Source organism: Garra rufa, chromosome 10 (assembly GCF_049309525.1).
Source record: "Garra rufa chromosome 10, GarRuf1.0, whole genome shotgun sequence".
Taxonomy (NCBI): domain Eukaryota; kingdom Metazoa; phylum Chordata; class Actinopteri; order Cypriniformes; family Cyprinidae; genus Garra; species Garra rufa.
The window spans coordinates 42,128,581-42,152,137 of record NC_133370.1 but is presented as its reverse complement, the minus strand read 5'-3'; the positions used below and the strand labels follow the sequence as shown (position 1 = coordinate 42,152,137).

General features: G+C 34.4%; 2 protein-coding genes across 2 annotated transcripts in view; both read right to left on the bottom strand.

The window, feature by feature from the left end:
* Positions 1-2,525: 2,525 nt before the first annotated feature.
* rgs13a (regulator of G protein signaling 13a) lies at positions 2,526-6,062 on the bottom strand. Its single transcript, XM_073849203.1, has 5 exons — positions 5,947-6,062; positions 5,794-5,835; positions 5,634-5,695; positions 3,578-3,744; positions 2,526-3,470 (listed from the first exon to the last, which is right to left on the bottom strand). The coding sequence occupies exons 1-5, from the start codon at positions 6,015-6,017 to the stop codon at positions 3,285-3,287; spliced, it is 528 nt and encodes a 175-aa protein (XP_073705304.1). The 5' UTR covers positions 6,018-6,062; the 3' UTR covers positions 2,526-3,284.
* A 13,541-nt stretch (positions 6,063-19,603) lies between these two features.
* The window catches only part of rgs1 (regulator of G protein signaling 1), a 5,090-nt gene continuing 1,136 nt past the window's right edge, over positions 19,604-23,557 (bottom strand). The window contains exons 2-4 of the mRNA XM_073849699.1: positions 21,644-21,723; positions 20,115-20,281; positions 19,604-19,780 (exon numbers count right to left, since the gene is read on the bottom strand). Of these exons, the coding sequence (XP_073705800.1) occupies positions 19,604-19,780; positions 20,115-20,281; positions 21,644-21,723 (424 nt within the window). The remainder of the gene's footprint in view (positions 19,781-20,114; positions 20,282-21,643; positions 21,724-23,557) is intronic.

Sequence of the window (23,557 nt, the reverse complement as noted above, 5' to 3'; positions counted from 1 at the left end):
AGACAAATCCAAGTTACACCCTGCGGCTCGTGACGATACACTGATGTCCTAAGACACGAAACACAGCCACGTCCATCTGTCATGAGCATGAGTTTAGCATCAGGCACGTTACATGTGTACGCGCTCTGGTGTAGTATTTGAAATGGCGGAAGCGATCTGTCGCGTGTATACAACACTGATTGTTTACACAGTGCACAGAGATTGTGGGTATAGCGGCTATTCAAAACGGTAATTACTTGCTTAAACTGATTTAAAGCTAAAAGATTACGTTTGCTTGTGCAAACTCATCCGGGACTGTTTTTTATCACCGATTTCACCTTAGGGTTTTTGCGTATACTACGCCAGAGCGTGTACACGTATAACGAGCCGGATGAAAAGCTCGTGCTCAGGACAGATGGACGTGGCTGTGTATCAAAGGTAAAAAAATGATATAAACACTGTTCAGTTTGTCTCAAAAACCGATCATTTCGTGTCTTAGGACATCATATTGTCACGAGCCGCAGGGTGTAATTTGGATTTGTCTGTGCATGTTTTTTTGTTACTTTCAAAGGTTTGTTGCCCATCCACTGCCATTAAATCACTAACAGACTGCACCGGTTTTCGTTAAAAATCTTCGTTTGTGTTCTGCTGAAGAAACAAAGTCACCTACATCTTGGATGCCCTGGGGGTAAGCACAGAAACATCACATTTTCATTTTTGGGTGAACTATCCCTTTAAGTAGCATGGGTATATTTGTATTAATAGCCACATAAACACATTGTATGGGACAAAATTATTGCTTTTTCTTTTATGACAAAAATAATTAGGATATTAAGTAAAGATCATGTTCCATGAAGACATTTTGTAAATATCCTACTGTAAATATATCAAAACTTAAATTTTTGATTAGTAACACTGTATGCATTGCTAAGAACATTTGGACAACTTTAAAGGCCATTTTTGCACGCTCAAATGCCCTCCATGATTAGAAATTTGACCCTAGTTTTGTGGTCCACACTCAAAAAAATGGTTTTGTGCCATTGTTGGTTTTATTTAAATATATTTTTTTAAAACAACATATATATATTTTGTTGTCTGCCAAAACACTATTGTATTGTGCTTAAATAACTTAAGCTTTTTAATTATCCACTTTACTTAATTATGAATTGTTAAAATAACGCAAAGGGTTTAATTTCACCATTCAAAAACGGGATGTGACGATTTCTAAAGTATTTGATGAAGACACGTCATGATTGATCATTATTACAGACACCTGATGTTAATAAGCAGAATCACCAAAAGAGGAAAAAAAAAATACAAAATTAAGCAACCATTATAGTGGTCAATGTTTGCATTAGTTGGGCTCTTGACCCTTAAATCTTCAATGTTAGATTTTGTTTGGCTGCTTTTACTGAGTTATAACAGCCAGACAAGCCAAGAACAAAAGTCATCATGTAGCATTGACTGTACTTAAAATAGCTATCATCATATAGTGACTTAAGTACTTGACTCAGGTTTTCCTTACAGATTTCAATAGACCTGTGATCAAAAGATCTGTCAGTTTTGGCTCTATAAGGCAGATGAAGAAAGAAGAAAAAAAAAGCTTTTTTGAATTTAGACACACAGACATGAAGAATCAGTGTGAGAATCACAACAATGGTGACCACCAAAAAACCATGTTGTAGCCAATCAGAACTCATCCATGACTCCCATCATGCATTGCAACATGAATAAATTATGAGCTGTTTGGCCTATTTTTTTATTAAACCAAAACAAGCTGATTAAACTTAATGGTTTTAAGTTAAAGACATTGATTACATTGATTTGGTTGGACATTGCTATTTCAAATTCATTTTCCTAATTCAATTGTGTTGTCTTAACAGAATAATTTTGAATAGATTGAAAAAAAAATCCTTTTATGTTAATAAAAAACAATTTGGTTGTTTGGAACCACTGTCCATAATTGAATTGAGTTAGTTTAAAGAATCATTTAAATCCTTTATTCCTACCCCATACCTAAACCTAACAACTACTGACTATTAATACACAGCTAATTAGAAGTTTATTGAGGCTAATGTTGTAGCTATTAGCTATTTAATTGTGAGATTTGGTCCCCAAACAATATTTTTTGTCAAATTACTTTCGCTCTAAAAAAATGCAGGGTTGTTTCAATCCACCTTTGGGTTTAATATGGACTAAATATGGGTTAGTCCATATTTGTCCAAAAGTTGGTTTGAAATAACCCAGCATTTTTTAACATGCTGCTGCAAAAGGGTTCTTTCTTTAAAACAATTGTCATTTAGTTCAATGTGATATTATTACCTTTAAATCTTGGTTTCCAAATAGGTTTTTGAGGCCTCTCCATTAAAAAAAACCCACAAATGATTTCTTTTTGCATTTCTATTTATTAGATTATTAAATGTCTCTAAATGTGAATGTGTTAAATGTGTTTTTATCTGCAGTTTTGCTGGAGAAGTGTTACTTCCTTTTAAATAAATGTCACTTGGTTCAGTATTTTCTTTATTTAATGCAGTGACAGTCACACCTTTAAACCATGGCAAATTTAAAAACAACAACAACGAATGACTTTTCTATTTGCAGTTGTGTTTATTAAGTTATTAAACGGCTCTTAAAAAATTACATCCAGACAGCCTGGATTTCACATGTTCACAAGTCAGATATCAGTTTTAATTCAATGCATCCAGCAAACACAAGCCACCATTTTTCTTTACTTGTTGACCTCCTGAAATAATATATTCAATCTAGAAATCTAAGAAATAAAATGAAATTGCTAGGTTTGTTATAGATGTTATTGATAATCCGTAAGTGTCCCACTGGATGCAAAAAGAATGGTATTTACATTTGCTCTGTACATTGCATATTTACAGATCATTTCATGTCACATGAAATTGTTGATGCTTATGAGTTATGACTTAATATTAAAAACATAGTTTTGAAAATGTCATTAGTATTTTTCCAAGGCATCTCATGCTAAACCAAATCGACACTCATCAAAGTAATAAAGTTAAATAAGGTCCATATGGTGTTCCTGTGGTTGCAGCACGTTTCAGATCTCCTGTGGTTCATCACAGGTGAGCTGTACAGAAAAACTAATTTCTCTTTGTAAATCCCACAGCCACGCAGAACAATAGAGCAGTGTAATACAGTACATATTAACAATAGCTTATTCAAGCTTTTATGTGGATCCGGTGCAAAGCCCTGATTACTCCATGGCCTTCTTGTCCATTGCACCAATAGTCCCACAAATGTGTTTGGTGTCCAACTGTCAGTCATTCGCAATATTCTCAGACCTTAATCCGTTGTGAGACTGTTTCCAGAAGTGATCTGTACATGTCTGACCGAAGAAACCTGGGGTAGGAATCCCTCTCCATAAGCCCGTACACAATCCTCTGAGCTTCATCGAAACACACTCTGGTGGGAGCTTGGACATTCTGCTTGATAAGCTCTCTGGTGATGTGGTCGATGTTTATCTGAAAAGAGATTGAAAAGTAGCAGTGAGATATACATACTGACGTTGATTGATTACTCTATTGATTAATAAAACCACATGGAGAGCTTCAGTTCACACTGTGCTTACCTCTTTAGGAGCTTCTGCCTTGATGTAATGCTCAAATATCTTCTTGGCCCTTGAGGAGAGTCTGGAGGAGCTCCTGAGTTTTTTGAAGTCTTCGCAAACCAGCCAAAATTCGATGTTCTCGTCGCTGAACTCGGATTTGAGGAAGGTGTGGAAAGTGGCCGTGCCATCTATAAGAACAAACCACAGGGTTAATCAGTTGCTAAATGTGAAGGCATGTGTTTTACGTCAATGCGGCAGCTCTCAGAGCTAACTTCTTTTTTTTTAGCCAGCTGGTGTCAAAGTGCTTCTTCTTTATAATAAAAGCGTATGTACTTTATAATAAATAATGTATGTATGCAAATATGCTCTCAAAACTACAAATTGGAACACAAAACTGGTTTCGCAAAAAAATATTTTGACATGAAAAACTGTATTTTTAGTGAAATATTAGTGCAACTTACAATAACAGTTTTCTATTTTAATATACTTTAAAATATCATTTTTTTCTTCGGAAATCATTCTAACATGCTGATTTATACTCAAAGTTGAAAACATTTGTGCTGCTTTATTTTTTTTTTGTTGGGACCTTTGATATTTTTTCAGTATCCTAAAATAAAATGGAAGTATTATTTATTTAACATTGTAATAATACTTCACAATATTACTGCATTTTTAGCAAAAATACACACATAATTTCTAAAATTAGTTTCCTATTTTAATATACTTTAAAATGCATTTTATTTATTTATTTATTTATTTTCATCAGCCATTACTTTAGTCTTCAGTGTCACATGATCCTTCAGAAATCAATCTAATATGCTGATTTATTATCAATGTTTTGGACAAAAGCGTCTGCTAAATGAATAAATCAATGTAAGAAATTGTTGTGGTGCTTAATATATTTTTGGAACCTGTGATAATTTTTTTTGGATTCTTTGATAAATAAAAAGTTAATAAGAGCAGATTTTATTCAAAATAGAAATTTTGTGATACAATATACACTACTATTCACAAGTTTGGGTCGTCAAAAGTATTTATTTTTTAAAGAAATTAATACTTTTATTCAGCAAGGATGTGTTAAATGGATACAAAGTGATAGTAAAGACTTATATAGTCAGAAAATATTTATAATTTCTATTTTGAAGTATCATAGGTTCCAAAAAAAATAAATAAATAAATAAATTAAGCACCACAACAGTTTCTACCATTGATTTATTCATTTAGCAGATGCTTTTATTCAAAACATTGATAATAAATCAGCATATTAGATTGATTTCTAAAGGATCATGTGACACTGAAGACTAAAGTAATGGCTGATGAAAATTCAGTGCTGTGTCATAGAAATATTATATTTTAAAATATATTAAAAAAGGAAACCAATTTTAGAAATTGCTATAATATTACAACCCTGATGAGCATAAGAGATCTCAAACTTTTGAATGGCAGTGTACTGTATGTATGTGTATATATATATATATCTATCGCTGCATTTATTTGGTAAAAATACAGTAATATTGGGAAATATTCTTACAATGTTAAATAACTGTTTTCTGTTTGAATATATTTTCAAATGTAATTGATTCCTGTGATGCAAAGCTGAATTTACAGCTTCTTTACTCCAGTCATAAGTGTCACATGATCCTTCAGAAATCATTCTAATAAGCTGATTTTCTGCTTGACAAACATAATTTATTATAATCAACGTTAACAGTTGCAAACAGCTGTGCTACATAATATTTATGTGAAAACAATAATACTGCCATTTCCTTTTTAGGTGTGACTTATGAGTCCAAATAGCTCTTTGTAAAACAGAAGCCGTTTTTCTCTATTGTTTTGCATACATGTACCACCAGTTCAGATCAGTTACTTCATCTAGCTATCTGACCATCTGGTAAACAGCATAGGCTTTGTTTCTGCATTTTTGGCCTGACCTGCATAACGTCAATTAAAACCGCAATGGAAAAGATGTGGTCGTGAATGCTGTGATAACATGTATTTATGAACACAACCTTCACACAGGTATGTGTGCATAATGTCAAGTGCATTAGATTCAATAAATAATGTGTATGCCACTTACATTTGGATCCAAGAAGGTTTTCCAGGGACTGGGACCACAGCAGGGTTTCACCAGGGTTCAATCTGTTTGAATGAAACATAGTGAGTGGATGTTCAAATGACAACACAATCTGAACACAATAGTGATTATAAGAGTAAAAAGTAAAGTGAAAGTAGCTTACTTGTCAGTCAACGGGCGACGGAAACGCCACTTGTCTAGTTTCCTAAAGAGGGAGATTTTTTCAGTTAAATTCATATGACAAAAGCACAAGTTCCATGATATACTGATTTTAACTCACATTTTAAAAGTAACTACAACAATAAACAACACTTACCGGGAATTGACTGGTTTATCCTCCTTGTTCATGTTCTCTATTTCACTTGAAGGTGACAATATGGTTGGCATCTTATAAACTTTTCTGGTGCTGATGTGTGTTGCCGTGCTGTTGTGTTTCGGTTATTTCAGTTAATAAGAGCGGGCTGTTCTCACAACTCTTTTATACCGCCTTGTCTTGGCGTCATCAGTTTTAGCATCACATAACCACAACCAAGAGGAAGTTTAGAGGGTGACGCTAACTAGCTTAGACAGGCGCAACAGTGTTACTGTCTATGAAACCAGCTTCAGCAGGGCTGTGTAGATGCAGAGATGCAAATCAGGCTGGAAAGTTCACAGAAAGATAAGCAAATGCTGACTTTTGCATCAGATCTCATATGTACAAGCTCTCTGTTTGTGTTTAGCAAAAAAACAATGGCAGTACTTTTTTGATATACAAGTCTTGTTTGCAAGTGTTATTAACTTTTCCATCGTTAATATACTATGGTGTATTTTAAGAAACTGATGGCTACAATAACCAACTGTTTGACACAGTCATAAATATCTTAAATGTTTTAAATAGCAGCAGTATATTTTGTTGTATCATATGTTTAGTCCTCAGCAAAGTAAAATGCACTTACAGGCATCTGAAAGTATATAGAAGACACCCTTCGCCCACTATATAGTTTCATAAAACCTTGCAAGAGTTAATAGTGTCTTCGAAAAGGTGTTATTTTGTTGTAGCTGATCAAAAGAAGGAGTTGCAAAAAAAGTTTGGTTACAAGCATGCATGATACCATTGCTGTCGCAAATGATTCCCTACATGCCAAATAGAGCATGAATCAAGGAAGATTTTGCAGGTTTCAGACAGGGAAAATCTCAGTTTGCAATCTCTGTTTAGTTATCTCACAATATCTCAAGATGTTTATTCAGTACTGAGTTCCAGAATGGTTCCCAAACAGGTAACAACAAAAACTGATAGTTAGCTAATCCTTGGAGTTGCAGGGACATTTGCTTGTGGGTTCCTAAGAAATCTGATTTTGCAGAAATCCAAGTAAAATTTTAAAAAATGAACGGTCCCAAGGTTTAGGGATTTTTGCAGAGGAAAATAATGCATTGTCTATTGAGGCATGTCACTATAACACAAGAAAAAAGCCCCATTCAAGTCAATGGTTTCACTTCTGTTTTTTGTTTGTTTGTTCAGACTTGACTTGTTAAGAGAAATATGTATATATAGGCAAACTATTTTTCAAATATATAATTTACAGTGAGGGAAAAAATATTTAATCCCCTGCTGATTTTGTATGTTTGCCCACTGACAAAGAAATGATCAGTCTATATTAGTCTGTATTAATGGTAGGTTTATTTGAACATTGAGAGACAGAATAACAATAAAAAAATCCAGAAAAATGCATTTCATTGATTTGCATTTTAAAGAGTGAAATAAGTATTTGACCCCTTTGCAAAACATGACTCAGTACTTGGTGGCAAAACCGTTGTTGGTGATCACATAGGGCAGACGTTTCTTTTAGTTGGCCACCAGGTTTGCATAATTCTCAGGAGGAATTTTGTCCCACTCCTCTGTGCAGTTCCTCTCCAAGTCATTAAGGTTTCGAGGCTGACGTTTGGCAACTTGAACCTTCAGCTCCCTCAGATTTTCAGATTTTCAGATTTTCTATGGGATTATGGTCTGGAGACTAGCTAGGCCACTCAAGGGCCTTAATGTGCTTCTTCTTGAGCCACTCCTTTATTGCTTTGCCCGTGTGTTTTGGGTCATTGTCATGCTGGAATACCCTTCCAAGACCCATTTTCAATGCCCTGGCTGAGGGAAGGAGGTTCTCACCCAAGATTTGAGGGTACATGGCCCCATCCATTGTCCCTTTGATGCGGTGCAGTTGTCCTGTCCCCTTAGCAGAAAATCACCCCCTAAGCATAATGTTTCCACCTCCTTTTGACAGTGGGGATGGTGTTATTGGGGTCATAGGCAGCATTCCTCTATCTCCAAACACGACAAGTTGAGTTAATGCCAAAAAGCTTGATTTTGGGCTCATATGACCACAACACTTTCACCCAGTTCTCCTCTGAATTAATCAGATGTTCATTGGCAAACTTCAGATGGGATTGTACATTCATGCGGGCGCTGCAGGATTTCAGTCCTTCATGGCGTAGTATGTTACTAATTGTTTTCTGGGTGACTATGGTCCCAGCTGCCTTGAAATCATTGACAAGATCCTCCCATGTAGTTCTGGGCTGATGCCTCACCGTTCTCATGATCATTGAAACTCCACGAGGTCAGATCTTGGATGGAGCCCCAGACCAATGGATATTGACATGTAATTTTGTGCTTCTTCCATTTGCGAATAATCGCACCAACTGTTGTCACCTTCTCACCAAGTTGTTTGGCGATGGTCTTGTAGCCCATTCCAGCCTTGTGTAGGTCTACAATCTTGGTGGAGAGTTTGGAATCTGATTGATAGCTTCTGTGGACAGGTGTCTTTTATACAGGTAACAAACTGAGATTAGGATTAGTCCCTTTAGAAGAGTGCTCCTAATGTCAGTCCATTATCTGTATAAAAGACACCTGGGAGCCAGAAATCTTGCTGATTGATAGGGGATCAAATACTTATTTATTTTACTTATTAAAATGCAAATCAATTTATAGCTTTTTTGTTGTTATTCTGTCTCTCACTGTTACAATAAACCTACCATTAAAATTATAGACTGATAATTTCTTTGTCAGTGGGCAAACGTACAAAATCAGCAGGGGATCAAATCATTTTTTAATCTCTCTGTATATATGTCATAAGATACAAAAACATATTGCAAACTGTACTTGAAGGGACAACAGAATGCAAGTCGCAACATCTAGCTTCTGGGGTGCCACAGGACTCAGTTCTTGGACCATTTCTCTTCTCTGTTTACATGGCATCACTACGTTCTGTCATTCAGAAAAATGGCTGTGCACATCATATCTCAGCATGTCTTAAAAGACATTTCTTGCTGGATGAAGGACCATCACCTTCACCTCAAACTTGGCAAAGACAGAACTGCTTGTGGTTTCAGCAAACTAATTACTTCATTACAATTTAACCATCCAGCTGGTTGCATCAACCATAACACCTTCAAGGACAGCCAAGAACCTTGGAGTTGTGATTGAAAATCAGCTGAATTTCACAGACCACATTGCTAAAAATTGCCCGGTCCTGCAGATTTGCTTTATTTAACATCAGGAAGAGCAGGCCCTTTCTTTTTGAACATGCACAACTACTTGTTCAAGCTCTTGTTTTATCCAGGCTGGACTATTGCAACACTCTCTTGACAGATCTTCCAGCCAGTTCTATCAAACCTCTACAACTAATCCAGAATGCAGCTGCAAGACTGGTCTTTAACAAGCCGAAAAGTTCATAAATTTTCACTGGTTTAAATCAATGAGCTAGTTTAAACTGTAATGTGCTGGTCATGAGCTGGTTTAAGCTAGTCATGTGCTGGTCCTAACCTGGTCCTGAGCAGAAGCTAGTTGCTTAGGACCAGCACATGACCAGCTAAGGACCATCTTAAACCAGCTCAAGACCAGCTAAGGACCGCCTTAAACCAGCTCAAACCAGCAGCCATGCTTTAAAACATACCTAACCAGCATATGCTGTTTTTTCAACAGGGCCTTTACCTAAATTTACTTCTTTAGACTTATGTGCCTTCCAGAAGCTTGCGTTCTGCAAATAAAGGGTGCATTATAGAGCCATCTCAAAGAGGCACAAAATCACTTGAAACTGACCCTCTAGCACTAGCATTCTCTATTCTTTTTCTATTTTATCTACTTATTTTTATATAAAAAAAAAAGTTTACTGCAATAGACTAACCGAAAATGGTCACATCATTTATGTGACCCTGGACCACAGAACTTAAGTAGCATGGGTGTATTTATAGCAATAGCCAAAAATACATTGTATGGGTCAAAATTATCGATTGTTCTTTTATGCCAAAAATCATTAGGATATTAAGTAAAGATCATATACTATGAAGGTATTTTGTGAATTTCCCATCGTAACATTATCAAAACTTAATTTTTGATTAATAATATGCATTGCTAAGAACTTCATTTGGACAACTCTAAAGGCGATTTTCTCAATATTTGGATTTTTTTGCACTCTCAGATTTTCAGATAGCTGTATATCGGACAAATATTGTCCTATCCTAACAAACCATATATCAATGTTTTATATTTTTACAAGAGGGAAATTTACAAAATATCTTCATGGAACATGATCTTTACTTAATATCCTAATAATTTTTGGCCTATACATTTTGGCTGCATTTTTCTTACAAATTTACCTATACTTAAAACTGGTTTTGTGGTCCAGGCTTACATATTTAATTTTTTTCTGCTTTCACTGACATAGATTTATTTTTCAACATCAGTCCTGATCATAACTACCTAAATTTAATTCATTTTCAGGGTTTTAACTCCTTTAAATTGCAGTTTTGTTTACACTGTTTTGGGGGAATCATGAATGAATGAATGAATAAATAAAGCATTATACAAAAGAAATTAAAGTGGATCATGTTCATAGTTATTGTGATGGAACACACCTGTGGTTGTTTTGTTAGGACACCTGTGTGAACTTGAGGAGAACTGACTTTATGCAGTACATGCACTAAAATCACCTTGAAACCAGTTTGTTACAAATCATTGCAAAAATGGCTTCAGTTCTGAGAAAAGCTCTAGCATCATTTGCAGATGCCTGTTGGTTTGGTGTTTTGTGTCTAATGCAATGACTTTATGATTTCATGTGGACTCTTTTTCTTAAGGTGTAGTTGCCAGATGAGTAGTGTGTGGGTTTTGGACCCTGCAGTGCATGCTATATGTGGTACTGATGTTTCCAATGTGGAAAGGAACAAAGCATTTGGTTTGACCTTGCACATGGAAACTGATATGCATCTTGAATTACAAGACTTTTATGTAAAGGACACTAAGATGTCCTTAACATGCGGCAAAACTATCATCACGCTCAACACCTGAGTCAGTCCTCATCACCTTGGTGCTTGGTGCTTCAAAATTGAAAATTTTCTCGTAAACCTACAGGCATAATATAATAAGCAAGCATCATCGTTTGGGAAATTTTGAAAATTTTTTTAGACCCTTTAACTTTCATGCATCTCACAATTTACATCCTAATGTGTGCAGTCATTTCCTCTTGTGTACCACTAGTTAATCAAGAATGAGAGCTGAGAAAAGAATGACTAAAACTGAAAGTGTCAGACAGGAAACTGCAATTGCAACTCCATTTGTCATGAATTTAAACTGTCATGAATTTAACTGTGACTTGTTCTTGCCCTCTTATATAATTTATTGGTTGTTATTTCTCACAAAATCCAACGTCTTCTCAGAACTTCAGTGATAGTATCATCTTAGAACAAACTATGAGTAAACACAGTCTGATATCAGATGCGATTTGCATTGATTTGTCCATTACACAGTATCAGACAGTTTCGCGAGAGACAAAAGGACCACAGGAGGTGACAGTGTTCTTGCCTAAGGCGCAAGCATGGAAATGTTCTCTGTTCTTGATGCAAAGCAGCACTCTCTGTACACGTGCTGTGAAAAAACATAGAAACATTACATGCAGATGCGTTTGTGTTTACTAGGGCAGGTATCACTATTACTTTTGTTCAGTGATTAGTATCAAACTTCGTCTCATGACCCACAAAAACAGACTAATGGTTTATGGGACTCAATAATAAAAATTGCGGTGAGGACATATGCTGATCAGCCACAACATTAAAATGACCTGTCTTATATCGTGCAGGTCCCCTCGCCCTGCCAAAACAGCTCGGATGTATTGAGACATGGACTCCACAAGACCTATGGATGTGTTCTGTGGGTTTTGGCATCGAGATATTAGCAGCAAATTTTTAAGTCCTGTAAGTTGCAACGTGGGGCCTCCTTGGATTGGATTTGATGGTTCAGCACATCTCATAGATGCTCATTGTGATTGAGATCTGGGGATTGGGAGGCCAAGCCAACTCCTTGAACACTTGACGTGTTCCTCAAACCAGTCCTGAACAGTTTTTGCAGTGTGGTGGGTGCATTATTCGATGAAAAAGGCCACTGCCATTAAGGAACACCAAGTCTGCTGCACTTTGTGTTCTGGCACCTTTCTATCATGGTCAGCATTAAGAGGATAGATTACCCTATGATTTATTCACCCTCAAGCCATCCTAGGTGTATATAACTTTATTCTTTCAAATACAATTGGAGTTATATTATAAAATGTCCTGGCTCTTCCAAGTGTTATAATGGCAGTGAATGGCTGCTGAGATTTTGAAGTCCAATAAAGTCCATCCATCTATCATGAAAAGTGCTCCACATGGCTCCAGGAGGTTTATAATGGCCTTGTGAAGCGAATCGATGCATTTGTGTAAGAAAAATATATATTTTTTTAACTTTATAAACCATAATCTCTAGCTTTCGCTAACTGTTGTACGCACATTCACGAGAGAGTGGCATTCCCGTGGATGATGGGGTAGGACATAGGGCTAGTGTAAGCTCCGGTGAGAATTTGTTTTTGTCTTACGAAAGTATTTGTACCCCTTAATTTTATTTAATTTTTTTTTACATTTTGTAATGTTGCTGCCTTATGTTAAACTGCTTTAAATTACTTTTTTCCCCACATCATTCTACACTCCATACACATAATGGCAAAGCAAAACAATTTTGCAAATTTATTAAAAATAAACTTAAATGATTCCATTGCATAAGTATTCATACCCTTATCTGAGACAATTGAAATTTAGCCCAGGAGCATTCATTGTAGATGGTACTGCACTTTGGCAAATTCAGTTGAATGGGTATGATTTAGAAAGGCACACACGTCTTAAAGGGGTCATCGGATGCCCATTTCCCACAAGCTGATATGATTGGTTATGGTCTTAATGAGAAATCTATAACATACTTTGGTTAAAAAGGTAGTGTAAAAGACACAGCAGCAGCTGTTTTGTTGTATTTGTCTTTTAATGCTAATGAGTTCTGCTCCCCCCGCCCCTCTCTGCCGTGGGGTGACGAGCCGTAAGGTTTACTTCAGCCGCGTTTAGCCACAAAACTTGCTAACTAGCACATTATAAAGAAAGGCGATTTACAAAGATGCATAAAATACCCTTATACTTACTTCTTCTGTAGGTAAAGCTGCATAACAAATGATTTGCGTGAATATAGATGCATTTACGTAGATCGCCGGGCGCATTTCCTTCAAAAACGAAAGTAATGTTAATCCTCTGCATCTTCAGCGGTTCGGATTTCAGGAGTAAATGACGACCGCTATTATCACTTTTACATCCAACAACAAAACACCTCAATTGCTCAATCGGAGACAATCTTGTCTTTCTCTGCATCAGAGTCGACACAATGGCAGACTTTTCAGTTTTCAGCTCACTCAGGGCGTGTCTAAGGTAAGATGGCAGTGTCAATCAATTATCGTAGGAGCGGCCTTGGTTGGTGTGATGTCACACAGACAAGATGCTGAGAATGGCTTGATTTGAAAAAGGGGATATTACTTATAAAGATTAAAAAATACCACTGGGTGGATTTTTATCATTATAGGGTGGTTGTGTACACACACTGTCAACACATATTTATGTTCAAACAACATGTAAAAGTGAGTTTTGCATCCAATGACCCCTTTAATAAAAGGTCTAACAGCTGAAAGTGCATATCAGAGCCCTGAAGTAAAAAAAAAGAAAAAAAAAAAGAGCTCAATCACCTGCAGAGTACCATCCCAAAAGTAAAGTGTGCTGGTAGCAGCCTCATGCTGTGGGGCTGTTTTTAGTGGGAGGGACTTAGGGACTCGTCAGAGTAGAAGAAAAGCTCAATGCACCAAAATATTAAGATAGCCTTAATAAAAACCCAGTGCAGAGCATTCAGAACCTCAGACTGAACTAAAGGTTCACCTTCCATCAGGACAGTGACCCTAAACACACAGAAAGAGTGGTTTATAGACAACTCTGTGAATGTCCTTGAGTGGCCCAGCCATAGCCTGGCCTTGAAGCCAATCAAACATTACTGGAGAAACCTGAAAATGTCTGCCAGCCACCATACAAGATGACAGAGCTTGAGAAGTGAAGAGGTGAGGCGATGAATGGCAGATAATTGTTGATGTGGAAATCTTGTTGCATCATACCCAAAACGACTTGAGGCTGTAAAGGTGCTTCAGCTAAGCACTGAGTTAAGGGTATGAATACTTATGTTGTATACTTATTTCAGTTTTTTTTATTTTTAATACATTTATGAAGTTGTGACAATTTTGTTTTTGCTTTGTCATTATGGTGCATGGAGTGTAGATTGATATAAAAAAAGAAAATTTAAAACAGTTTAACATAAGGCAGCAACATAATAAAACGTGAAAAAGGGTGAATACTTTAGCAAGGCACTGTATTTCCACAAATTTCCAGGGTTGAAGCAATACAATACAAACCAGTGGGCAGCTGTCCCTGCATGATGGGCCTGTCATTGAAAAAAACAAAGTGTGTCTGCCCATCAGGAAAACTCCTGGTATGCCAGATCCAGCCATGCATTGGCCCTATCCTAAGTGACAACCATACTAAGCCCTCACTTTCTTCCTTTGAATCTACACTTTTGTCATGTAATGTAGCTTCAACTATCAGGTAGAAGTCTGCAGAGAAACTTGCCTCAGTGTGGGCCCAGTGGAAGTATACTCATGAGCACCCTTTTGAAACCTAACATGATGAATGGGCCACCCTACAGTCTTGTAAGATTACATAAAGCATGCTATTTGGGACAGGCAGAAAAAGAGTTTTAGAAGGAAGTGATTTAAAAAGAAATCAAACAAGTATTTCCCCAATATGATTTGTGGAGGAAAACAAGTAGCCCATGAGTTTATTTGCTAATTATAAAACAATAAATAAGATGAATTACTGAAAAAAAGATACCTATGATTTACAAGAAACATCTAAATTAACAGTAACACTTTAGTCATTGTCAATAAGAGGATGCTATAAAGATAAAGAGGGTCCAGAAACCATGTATGACATCATGTCTACCGAAACATGTTCTCATGTTTCCTTTTTGGATATGAATGTACACTAAAGAAATGATAAGCACAAAAGAGGAAGCCACTGCGGTGCACAAGAGTGTACTAACACACACACAGACACACACGTACGCAATGTCTGTCTGTTAAATTGCCAACCACTAAGGCCAAAAAAACCAAAACCGACTTTTAGCGTTGTGCAAACCCTCAACTGTCTCTCTTAGTTGCTTAAGACTTAATCTTTAATCTTTAAACAATTTAAAAGTAAGCTGACTGTATAATAATCAAAAATTAGCCACCTAAAGCATCATAAGACTGACTGTTTTTGAAATTTCTGCTTATCTTGAAACCTCAGTTGCTATTGAAGCAGCTGATACTCACACCTAATTTAGGTTGATGGTAGTGTTCTCTATTTAGGTCGAAAGCACATGACGTTGTTACTGGTTTCATGTGACTGTTCTGCTGTTTCTAGGTGTGCTGATGTAAAACCACGTATTTTGCATGCCAATGTCTGTATTGTAACCAATGCAAATCGTTTTTAAAATAATTTGGAGGTAAACAGGCACGTTTTCTAATAAGACGCATTTGAATACTTTGCATTGAATTACTGTGTCTATTGTTCTTGAGTATATTAAATTCTCTCCATTCTATTTATATACGCATGTCTTTTGCAAATGGGTAAATTATGGGTAATTATGTTTAGCGAGGGCCTAAAATAACAGCAGGCTTTGCATTTCCATAGGGCCATCTCCACCATCAATGTTTGAAATGACTGTGATAGAATTTGAAAAAAGTCTAAGGATGATAAAGAAACATTGATGTTTTACACAATTTACTGAGAGGAAACTTTTGAATGGTCAAATCTAAAACTCTTCTTGCGCTTGTGTGCTTTAGTTCAATTTGGGGTTGCTGTACTACAGAAAATGATTCATTGTAATGCTCTGTCGCCACCTTGTGGTGAAGTTTGTAAAGTCAAGTATATGTTTTTTGTATTTTGCACAAATAAATCGCTGCTCCAACCACAGTCTCAGACCTCCTAGTTAATTCACTGACCTTAGATTGTCCAGAGTCACTCCTGGGTAGGCTTCTCCTGGTAATATATACATCTTTGTGGCTGCAACGCGAATGGTACTGCATACACTATCCACCTGTTTTCATTGAGGCACTACTGTAAAAAGAACTGTGGGTACAACTTCCGGTGAGGCAGGGGAACAACTCTATGAATGCAGCTATGACCTAACATTCAAGATATTGGTGCAAAAACAGCCCTGTATGTTTTTTTGTCTGATATTTATCATTCACATTTCACACAATGCAGGCACGAGCATGGGCAGTAAGAGCATTGAGCAATATTAGATTAGATTAGATTAGATTCAACTTTATTGTCATTACACATGTACAAGTACAAGGCAACGAAATGCAGTTTAGGTCTAACCAGGAGTGCAATAAGCAGCAAGTGCAGGATATAGGTAATTTATAAGTTATAAGTGCACTAATGGGAGATGTGTACAGGGAGAAACTATGGAAATTATTTACAGATGAAAGTATTGTGGACATAATTTACAGGCGCTATTAACAAGTAGAATGTACAAATAGATGATCATAGTATGCAGGTTGTTGTTAACTATAATCAAATATTGCAGATTGATACGAACATAATATACAGGTAGCTGATTAAAGCAGGAATTAACAAATAATAATTTACAAATGTATAGATACATATCAAAAATTTACAAAATGTATATGTGCAATGGAAATGTGCATTTACAAATGGCAGGAGGGCTGATTTTGTCCCAATCTATCACGAGTTTAAATGTGGTTTTATACAACAGTTGAGTAAATAAGAAGTTGATATTACGTGTTTTTCTCAATTTTGCAGAAAACATATTGCATTTGAAGCCATAGCAGAATTGTTGCGCGTCTCCCGGGTTGCCAGGTCTTCACAACAAAACCCGCCCATTTGCTACTCAAAACTTGCGCCAAAAAGTAGCCCAATCGCCTTTCGAGGGGGTCCCCTGGTAAAAATTGCGTTCCAGGGGGTAAAATACACGTTTTATGGTGGGTTCCCTCTGGTAAAACGATCATTCCAAATATTACATTATTGGGGTTGCTACAACCTGCGGACATGAAAAACAACCCATGGCAACAGTATAAAGTATCCCAATTCCAAGGGAAAACCGCGGACTTGGCAACACTGCACGTCTCCGAGCAACAGTGTTTAATTTCTGAATGAATTTGCGTTTTGAATCATTTACTAAATTCCTGAATAAATCAGCCATTTGAACGAATCGAATGAAAGACATTCACCGCCACCTGGTGGCAGATTTAATTTCTTATTTAGAGTATTATTTCATTAAAATAATAATAGTTATAATATATTAAATTGATAATTCACCTAAAAAAATAAATTCTGTCATTATTTACTCACCCTCATGTCGTTTTAAACATAAAAGAAGGTAGGCTATTTTGAAGACTGTAGCTTAAGCAAAAAACAATAAGTGTAATACTGCTTTAAATTGTTGTTTTTCTAAAAAAAATATGAAAAGGTTTTTTGTTTCATTTAATTGCATTTTTGTTTTTGTTAGCAAAAAATAAATAACATACATTTCCCCTAATTCACAGAAATTTACAGACACCCACTAAAATGTCATTCAGTGTAACCATCTTGTCAAGCATATTTACAACAAAAATCAATTTATGACATATTAAAAGATGATTTACTTTCAACCTAAATACTAATTAGTTGTAATTCTACATTTTTAAAATTTGCCACTATTCTAGGTTTTGCCCACTAGTCAGTACATTTTTTTTACTCTTCTATTTATTTTAATCTTTTATATATTTTAATATGTACAAGTCAGAATAAGCATGTTGTTTGAATCTTTACATAGACACTGTTACACTGAATTACAATGTAACATTATTTCACCCAAATTTTTAAATTTTATTCTCCAAAAACTTTAAATTTAAAATGAAATTTAAATTTAAACATATTGGCCTGGTTTCACAGACAGGGCTTAGACTAAACCAGGATTAGCAGATAGTTCAATTACAATATTTAAGTAATTTTTGTAAACATGCTTAGAAAAAATTATTGTTGTGCATCTTGAGACAAAACAAAGGCACAGATATATTTTTAGATCAGTCAGTGCACGTTTCTTTCAGTTGAAACAGCTCAGACTTACATTTTAGTCTAGGACTAGGCTTAAGCCTTGTCTGTGAAACCGGGGGTAAAAGTAGTAAAAAGGAATAGTACTTTATTTACATTTAATGTGCTTTCTATGGACATAAAATCACTTTTGTAATTTTTCTTAAAGTTTTTGACCCATATATGCATGTGTGTGTGTGTGTGTGTGTGTGTGTGTGTGTGTGTGTGTGTGTGTGTGTGTGTGTGTGTGTGTGTGTGTGTGTTTTTTCTTTTTTGTGACCTGGACCACAAAACAAGTCATAAGTGTCAGTTTTTTGATACATACATCAGCTTTGAATAAGCTTTTCATTGATGTATGGTTTGTTAGGATAGCACAATATTTGGTTGAGATACTATTTGAAAATCTGGAATCTGAGGGTGCAACTAATTAAAATATTGAAAAAGTCGCCTTTAAAGTTGTCCAAATGAAGTTCTGAGCAATGCATATTACTAATCAAAAATTAAGTTTTGATATATTTATTGTAGGAAATTTACAAAATATCTTCATGGAACATGATATTTTACCCAAATGATTTTTGGCATAAAAGAAAAATTGCTAATTTTGACCCACACAATGTATTTTTTATTTATATAACCATGCTACTTAAGACTGGTTTTGTGATCCAGGGTCATATATATATATATATATATATATATATATATATAAAAATTCTACATAAAGTGCTCACACAATTTTTCATGTTTTATGTTCATTTATTTAAATTTTATATGTATTTGTACTTATATTTTTTTTCATCTTTTTATAGAAGCAATCCAGGATGTTCCTGCATAAAAGTGATCATATTTAAATGGTTCTTTAAAATCATTTTACAAATTTCCTCCTGACGGTCATAACATCAATCATAAGAAAACCTAAGCAATAAAGTTTCTTAATAATAAAAAAATTACATCATCATCTACAATCACCATCATCATCATAATAATAACTTGTTTGACAAAAAAATGTATGACCGATAGTTTGCACTATTATAGAAATAAACTATAGATGAATTGGCTGTGCAAGTTGTGTTTAAAAAGCAGCATTCAAATTCTCATTTTCTTATTTTTCTTGATTTCTCAACAGTATGCTGATAACCAGGAAATTACTAAATTCGTTCAGGCCCGTAACAGATCCTTTTAATCCCATAAGGAATGTTTTTTGATGCATTAATTTTTCCCGTTATAGTTTAAGTGAGATGTAGCTAATTTACTGTAAGCAGGAAAAATACAACAAAAGGCAACAGCAGAATTGTAACAATTTAGAACAGATCTTTCTGTGACACTGTAAACATATTTTTCCTTCCAAAAACTTGATGTGTGAAATTAATGTGCTATTTCAGTCCAAAACTAAAAAGGTCATGCTTACCAAATATATATATATATATATATATATATATATAAAAAACGCAATAGTTAAAGCTGATGTACATTAATGATTCATCATTATGAAGTCATCTCATTCCATGCTTTTGCAGAATGGACTGGTAGAGATCAGACTTCAGAAATCGGGGATAACAGTCTCTCGCCATTAGACTGAAGATCATCTTCTGTGCCGTATCAAATGAGTTCAGGGTTGGCTCCGAGATGTTGTTTGTAATATTTGTGCGAGTCCCAGAATCAATGTTGACCTGAAAATAAGGCAAGACATTTTTTTCTTTCAGTTTTTGGCTTTCATAAATAAATAAATATTTAGTTTGAGGGTTTCTAGAGGGGCAAAAATTTCATTATTTGAGAATATAAAATTATTTTAATTTTTGTTATGGATAAAATAAGACTTATGTACTTAAAGATTAAATTAAATCTTATTTCTATCTTCAAATGTTGAATGTTTGCGCCCCCTCAAGGATGAAAGTGAAACTTGCAGCGAGCGAATCTCTCATGAACTTTTAAGCAGCACGACTGAATAATTGATTCCCTCAGTAGAACGTTACAGCACAGGTTAGTAAAAGGCGTCCCATTCACCTGTCTGGGTGCTTCCGTTTGGACAAACTCGGTGTAGATTTGGTTTGCCCTGCTGATCATCTCTGGTGCACTTGTGATCTTTTTGTATTCTTCACATGCCAGCCAGAAAAGAATGTTTTCCTCGCTGTATTCCGACTTTAGGAAGTCCTGAAAAGCCGACTGTCCCGCTGCAGCATGACACCAAAATGAAAGTTTATTACAAATAAAATGTTGAAACTGAAATATCAGTATTAATTTTTGAACATAATATAACCAGCTAAAATTCATGTGGGATTAATACAATATTTGACATCTTTATACAGCACAGAGATTGAGGTGTATCACTTGAACCTTGAAAAACATGTCAGTCAAACATAATTTGACTAGTGTCTACAATGACAGATTAGCTCTTTATTTATTTATTTTTTTTACATTTGCATTATGCCAAAAAAACTCCAACATCTTACAAATCGACTGCGTAATAATCTACAAATTATTGTCTAAATATTATGTTTAAAAAAATTATATTTAATAATAAAACAAAAGAAACAGCCTTTTCTCAATAAATATGGTTAATAAATAAATAAAGAAAGAAAGAAAAAAGTCTCTTCTGCTCACCAAGCCTGTATTTATTTTATCCAAAGTAAAGCAAAGACAGTAAAATTTCGAAATATTTTTACTATTTGAATATATATTTTAAAATGTATTTTTTTCAGCATCATTACTCCAGTCTTCAGTGTCACATGATCACTGAAATCACTGATTTGCTGTTCAAGAAACATTTATTATTATTATCATCAATATTTAAAATAGTTGAGTAAATTTTTTTCATGATTCTTTTCTGAATAGAAAGATCCAAAGATCAGAATTTATCTGAAATAAAAAGCTTTTGTAACATTATACACTATACTATCAAAAGCAGGAGTCAGTATAATTTTTTGAGGGAATAAATTATAGAAATTAATACTTTTATTTAATAAGGATGCTTTAAATTGATCAAAACTGATAAAAATGCTATTCTTCTGAACTTTCTATTCATCAAAGAAACCTTAGAGAATTCTACTCAGCTGTTTTCAACATAATAATTAGAAATGTTTTTTGAGCAGCAAACCAGAATATTAGAAAGATTTCTGAAGGATCATGTGACTGATGTAATGATGCTAGAAATTCATCTTTGAAATCACAGGAATAAATTACATTTTAAAATATTCAATTAGAAAGCAGTTATTTTAAATAGTAAAAATGTTTTTAAAATGTACTGTTTTTGCTTTGGATCAAATAAATACAGAGACTTCTTTAAAAAAAAAAAAATCAAAATCTTACCGTTCAAAAACTTTTCACTGGTAGTGTATATATATATAAAATATTACGTTTTTGTTATTTTTTAGAATAATTATTTAAACAAACGTGCATTTTTGTAACTGATTTTTTTCCCTTTTATGAATTAGCCACATTCTTTAGAAGTAATATTTATATTTTTTTCTTAAATGGACTGCACACAATATTCATTCCAGTACCAACAGAAAATATTCAGAGATGATTTTTCTTACATTTACAGGACAGAAGCTTCTCGATGGACTCGCCCCAAGAGTCCACATCATCAACGGGTTCCTGAGAAAAGCAACAAAATCTACCCTTGAAAATTACATGGAGATCCTTCACTGGTGAAGCTGATTTCAAACATATTGATTACAGAATCCTAGCATTTTAATCCAATGGCATTCTGCCAATAACATCCCCAATTTAAAAATCCTTTGAATCTGAAATTCCTTGTGAGCTGTAAATTCAAGCGTATTAGTCGCTAATATCATTTAAAAATAAGAATGCGGATGGAATCATTAATAATCAGGGACTCACTTTATGGCCATCTCTGACAGCAGTGTCCTCTGCATGAAGTCTCCTTCACTCTGACTCTGTGTGCCTCTGGAGGGTCTAAACACATTTACTGGCATGAATGGAACACATGGAAATCAGCATGCAAAGCTTTGGGCAGGGTCACCTCCTCAGTCTGTAAGGTCATGATGAAAACATCTTCAACACGTAGGTGATGGCCTGCTCATGAGTCAACTATTTAACTTTGCTTTCTGACTTTTTGTGCTGTGCAATAATTCAGGTTAAATTGTGATGCTTATAAGAAAGCACCATATTTTAACATGTGGTCCTTCTGGGAGAAAAATGAAAAATGTGATGTTTCATGACTCATAAGGTAAATACAATGTTGAAATAAAACATCTGAGCCACTTATTAGAATATATTGGTCCAATACTTAAAATGATATGACATATATCTTAAAGAGGCAAGGAAAATTAAAGGTGGAAATTGTGGATAATTAATCACATCTAAAATATTGGTTTTGTGAACATAATATGTGTGTGTGTGTATATGTACTTTTATATTTATTATGTATACATAAATACACAAATGCATGCATATATTTAAGGAAAATGTTATGTTTATATATTAAATATATTTATATATAATATAAATTATATGGATATAAATATATACATGTAAATACATTTTTAAAATATATGTGTGTGTGTCTTTATATATACATATTAAATATACACAACACACACACATATATAAACAAAAACTTTATTTTGGATGAGATTAATCATGATTAATTGTTGCCCAGCACTACTAATATCATATAAGTTTGGAAGGAAATGACAATAAATGATGATAAAATTTTCAATTTAAGGTGAACTTTCCCGTTAAGGGCAACAATAACAGGCCAAAACCTCTTATAAATAAAATGTTGCATAATATCACATATGACCCATTGATCCATTAAACTGTTTACAAAGAGATGCAAAATGTTTGCCAAATTTGTTAACACAAGATATGCTAAACAAACCCTGTGCATTTTAATTTAGTGTTGTAATAGTTGATATTTCAAGCATTTTTTCTTCACCTACAGTAAATCAGTGGAAAAAATAAATTTTCATTGATGTAAATAATATAAAAAATTGTACATTTAAATATGCAAATAAAAATATTCAGTAGCTGCATTAAAATTAGTTAGGGGCAATACATATATTAGAATACGTATTTATTTTTATATTTATTTATTTCAATTTATTATGAAATGTAGCATTATCTCAATTAACTAGAATAATATATATGAAATAATTTGATACATATATTAATATATTTGATGCATCATATATATATATATATATATATATATATATATATATATGTGTGTGTGTGTGTGTGTGTGTGTGTGTGTGTGGTTAATTTTATTTATGATGATGTTCAGTATACATGAAAGTTGAATAAATAAGCTTTCCATTGAAGTATGGCTTGTTAGGATATGACAATATTTGGTCGAGATACAACTATTTGAAGATCTGGAATCTCAGTGTGCAAAAAAATTTAAATATTGAGAAAATTCGCCTTTAAAGTTGTCCAAATGAAGTTCTTAGCTATGCATATTGATAGTCAAAAATACAAAACAC

Excerpts from the sequence above, each read along its gene's own strand:
- rgs13a (XM_073849203.1), bottom strand. The coding sequence starts at position 6,017 with ATGCCAACCATATTGTCACCTTCAAGTGAAATAGAGAACATGAACAAG. Across the intron at positions 5,696-5,793 it reads CGTCGCCCGTTGACTGACAA|ATTGAACCCTGGTGAAACCC; the intron begins GTAAGCTACTTT and ends TCATTCAAACAG. Across the intron at positions 3,471-3,577 it reads AGGCAGAAGCTCCTAAAGAG|ATAAACATCGACCACATCAC; the intron begins GTAAGCACAGTG and ends ATCTCTTTTCAG.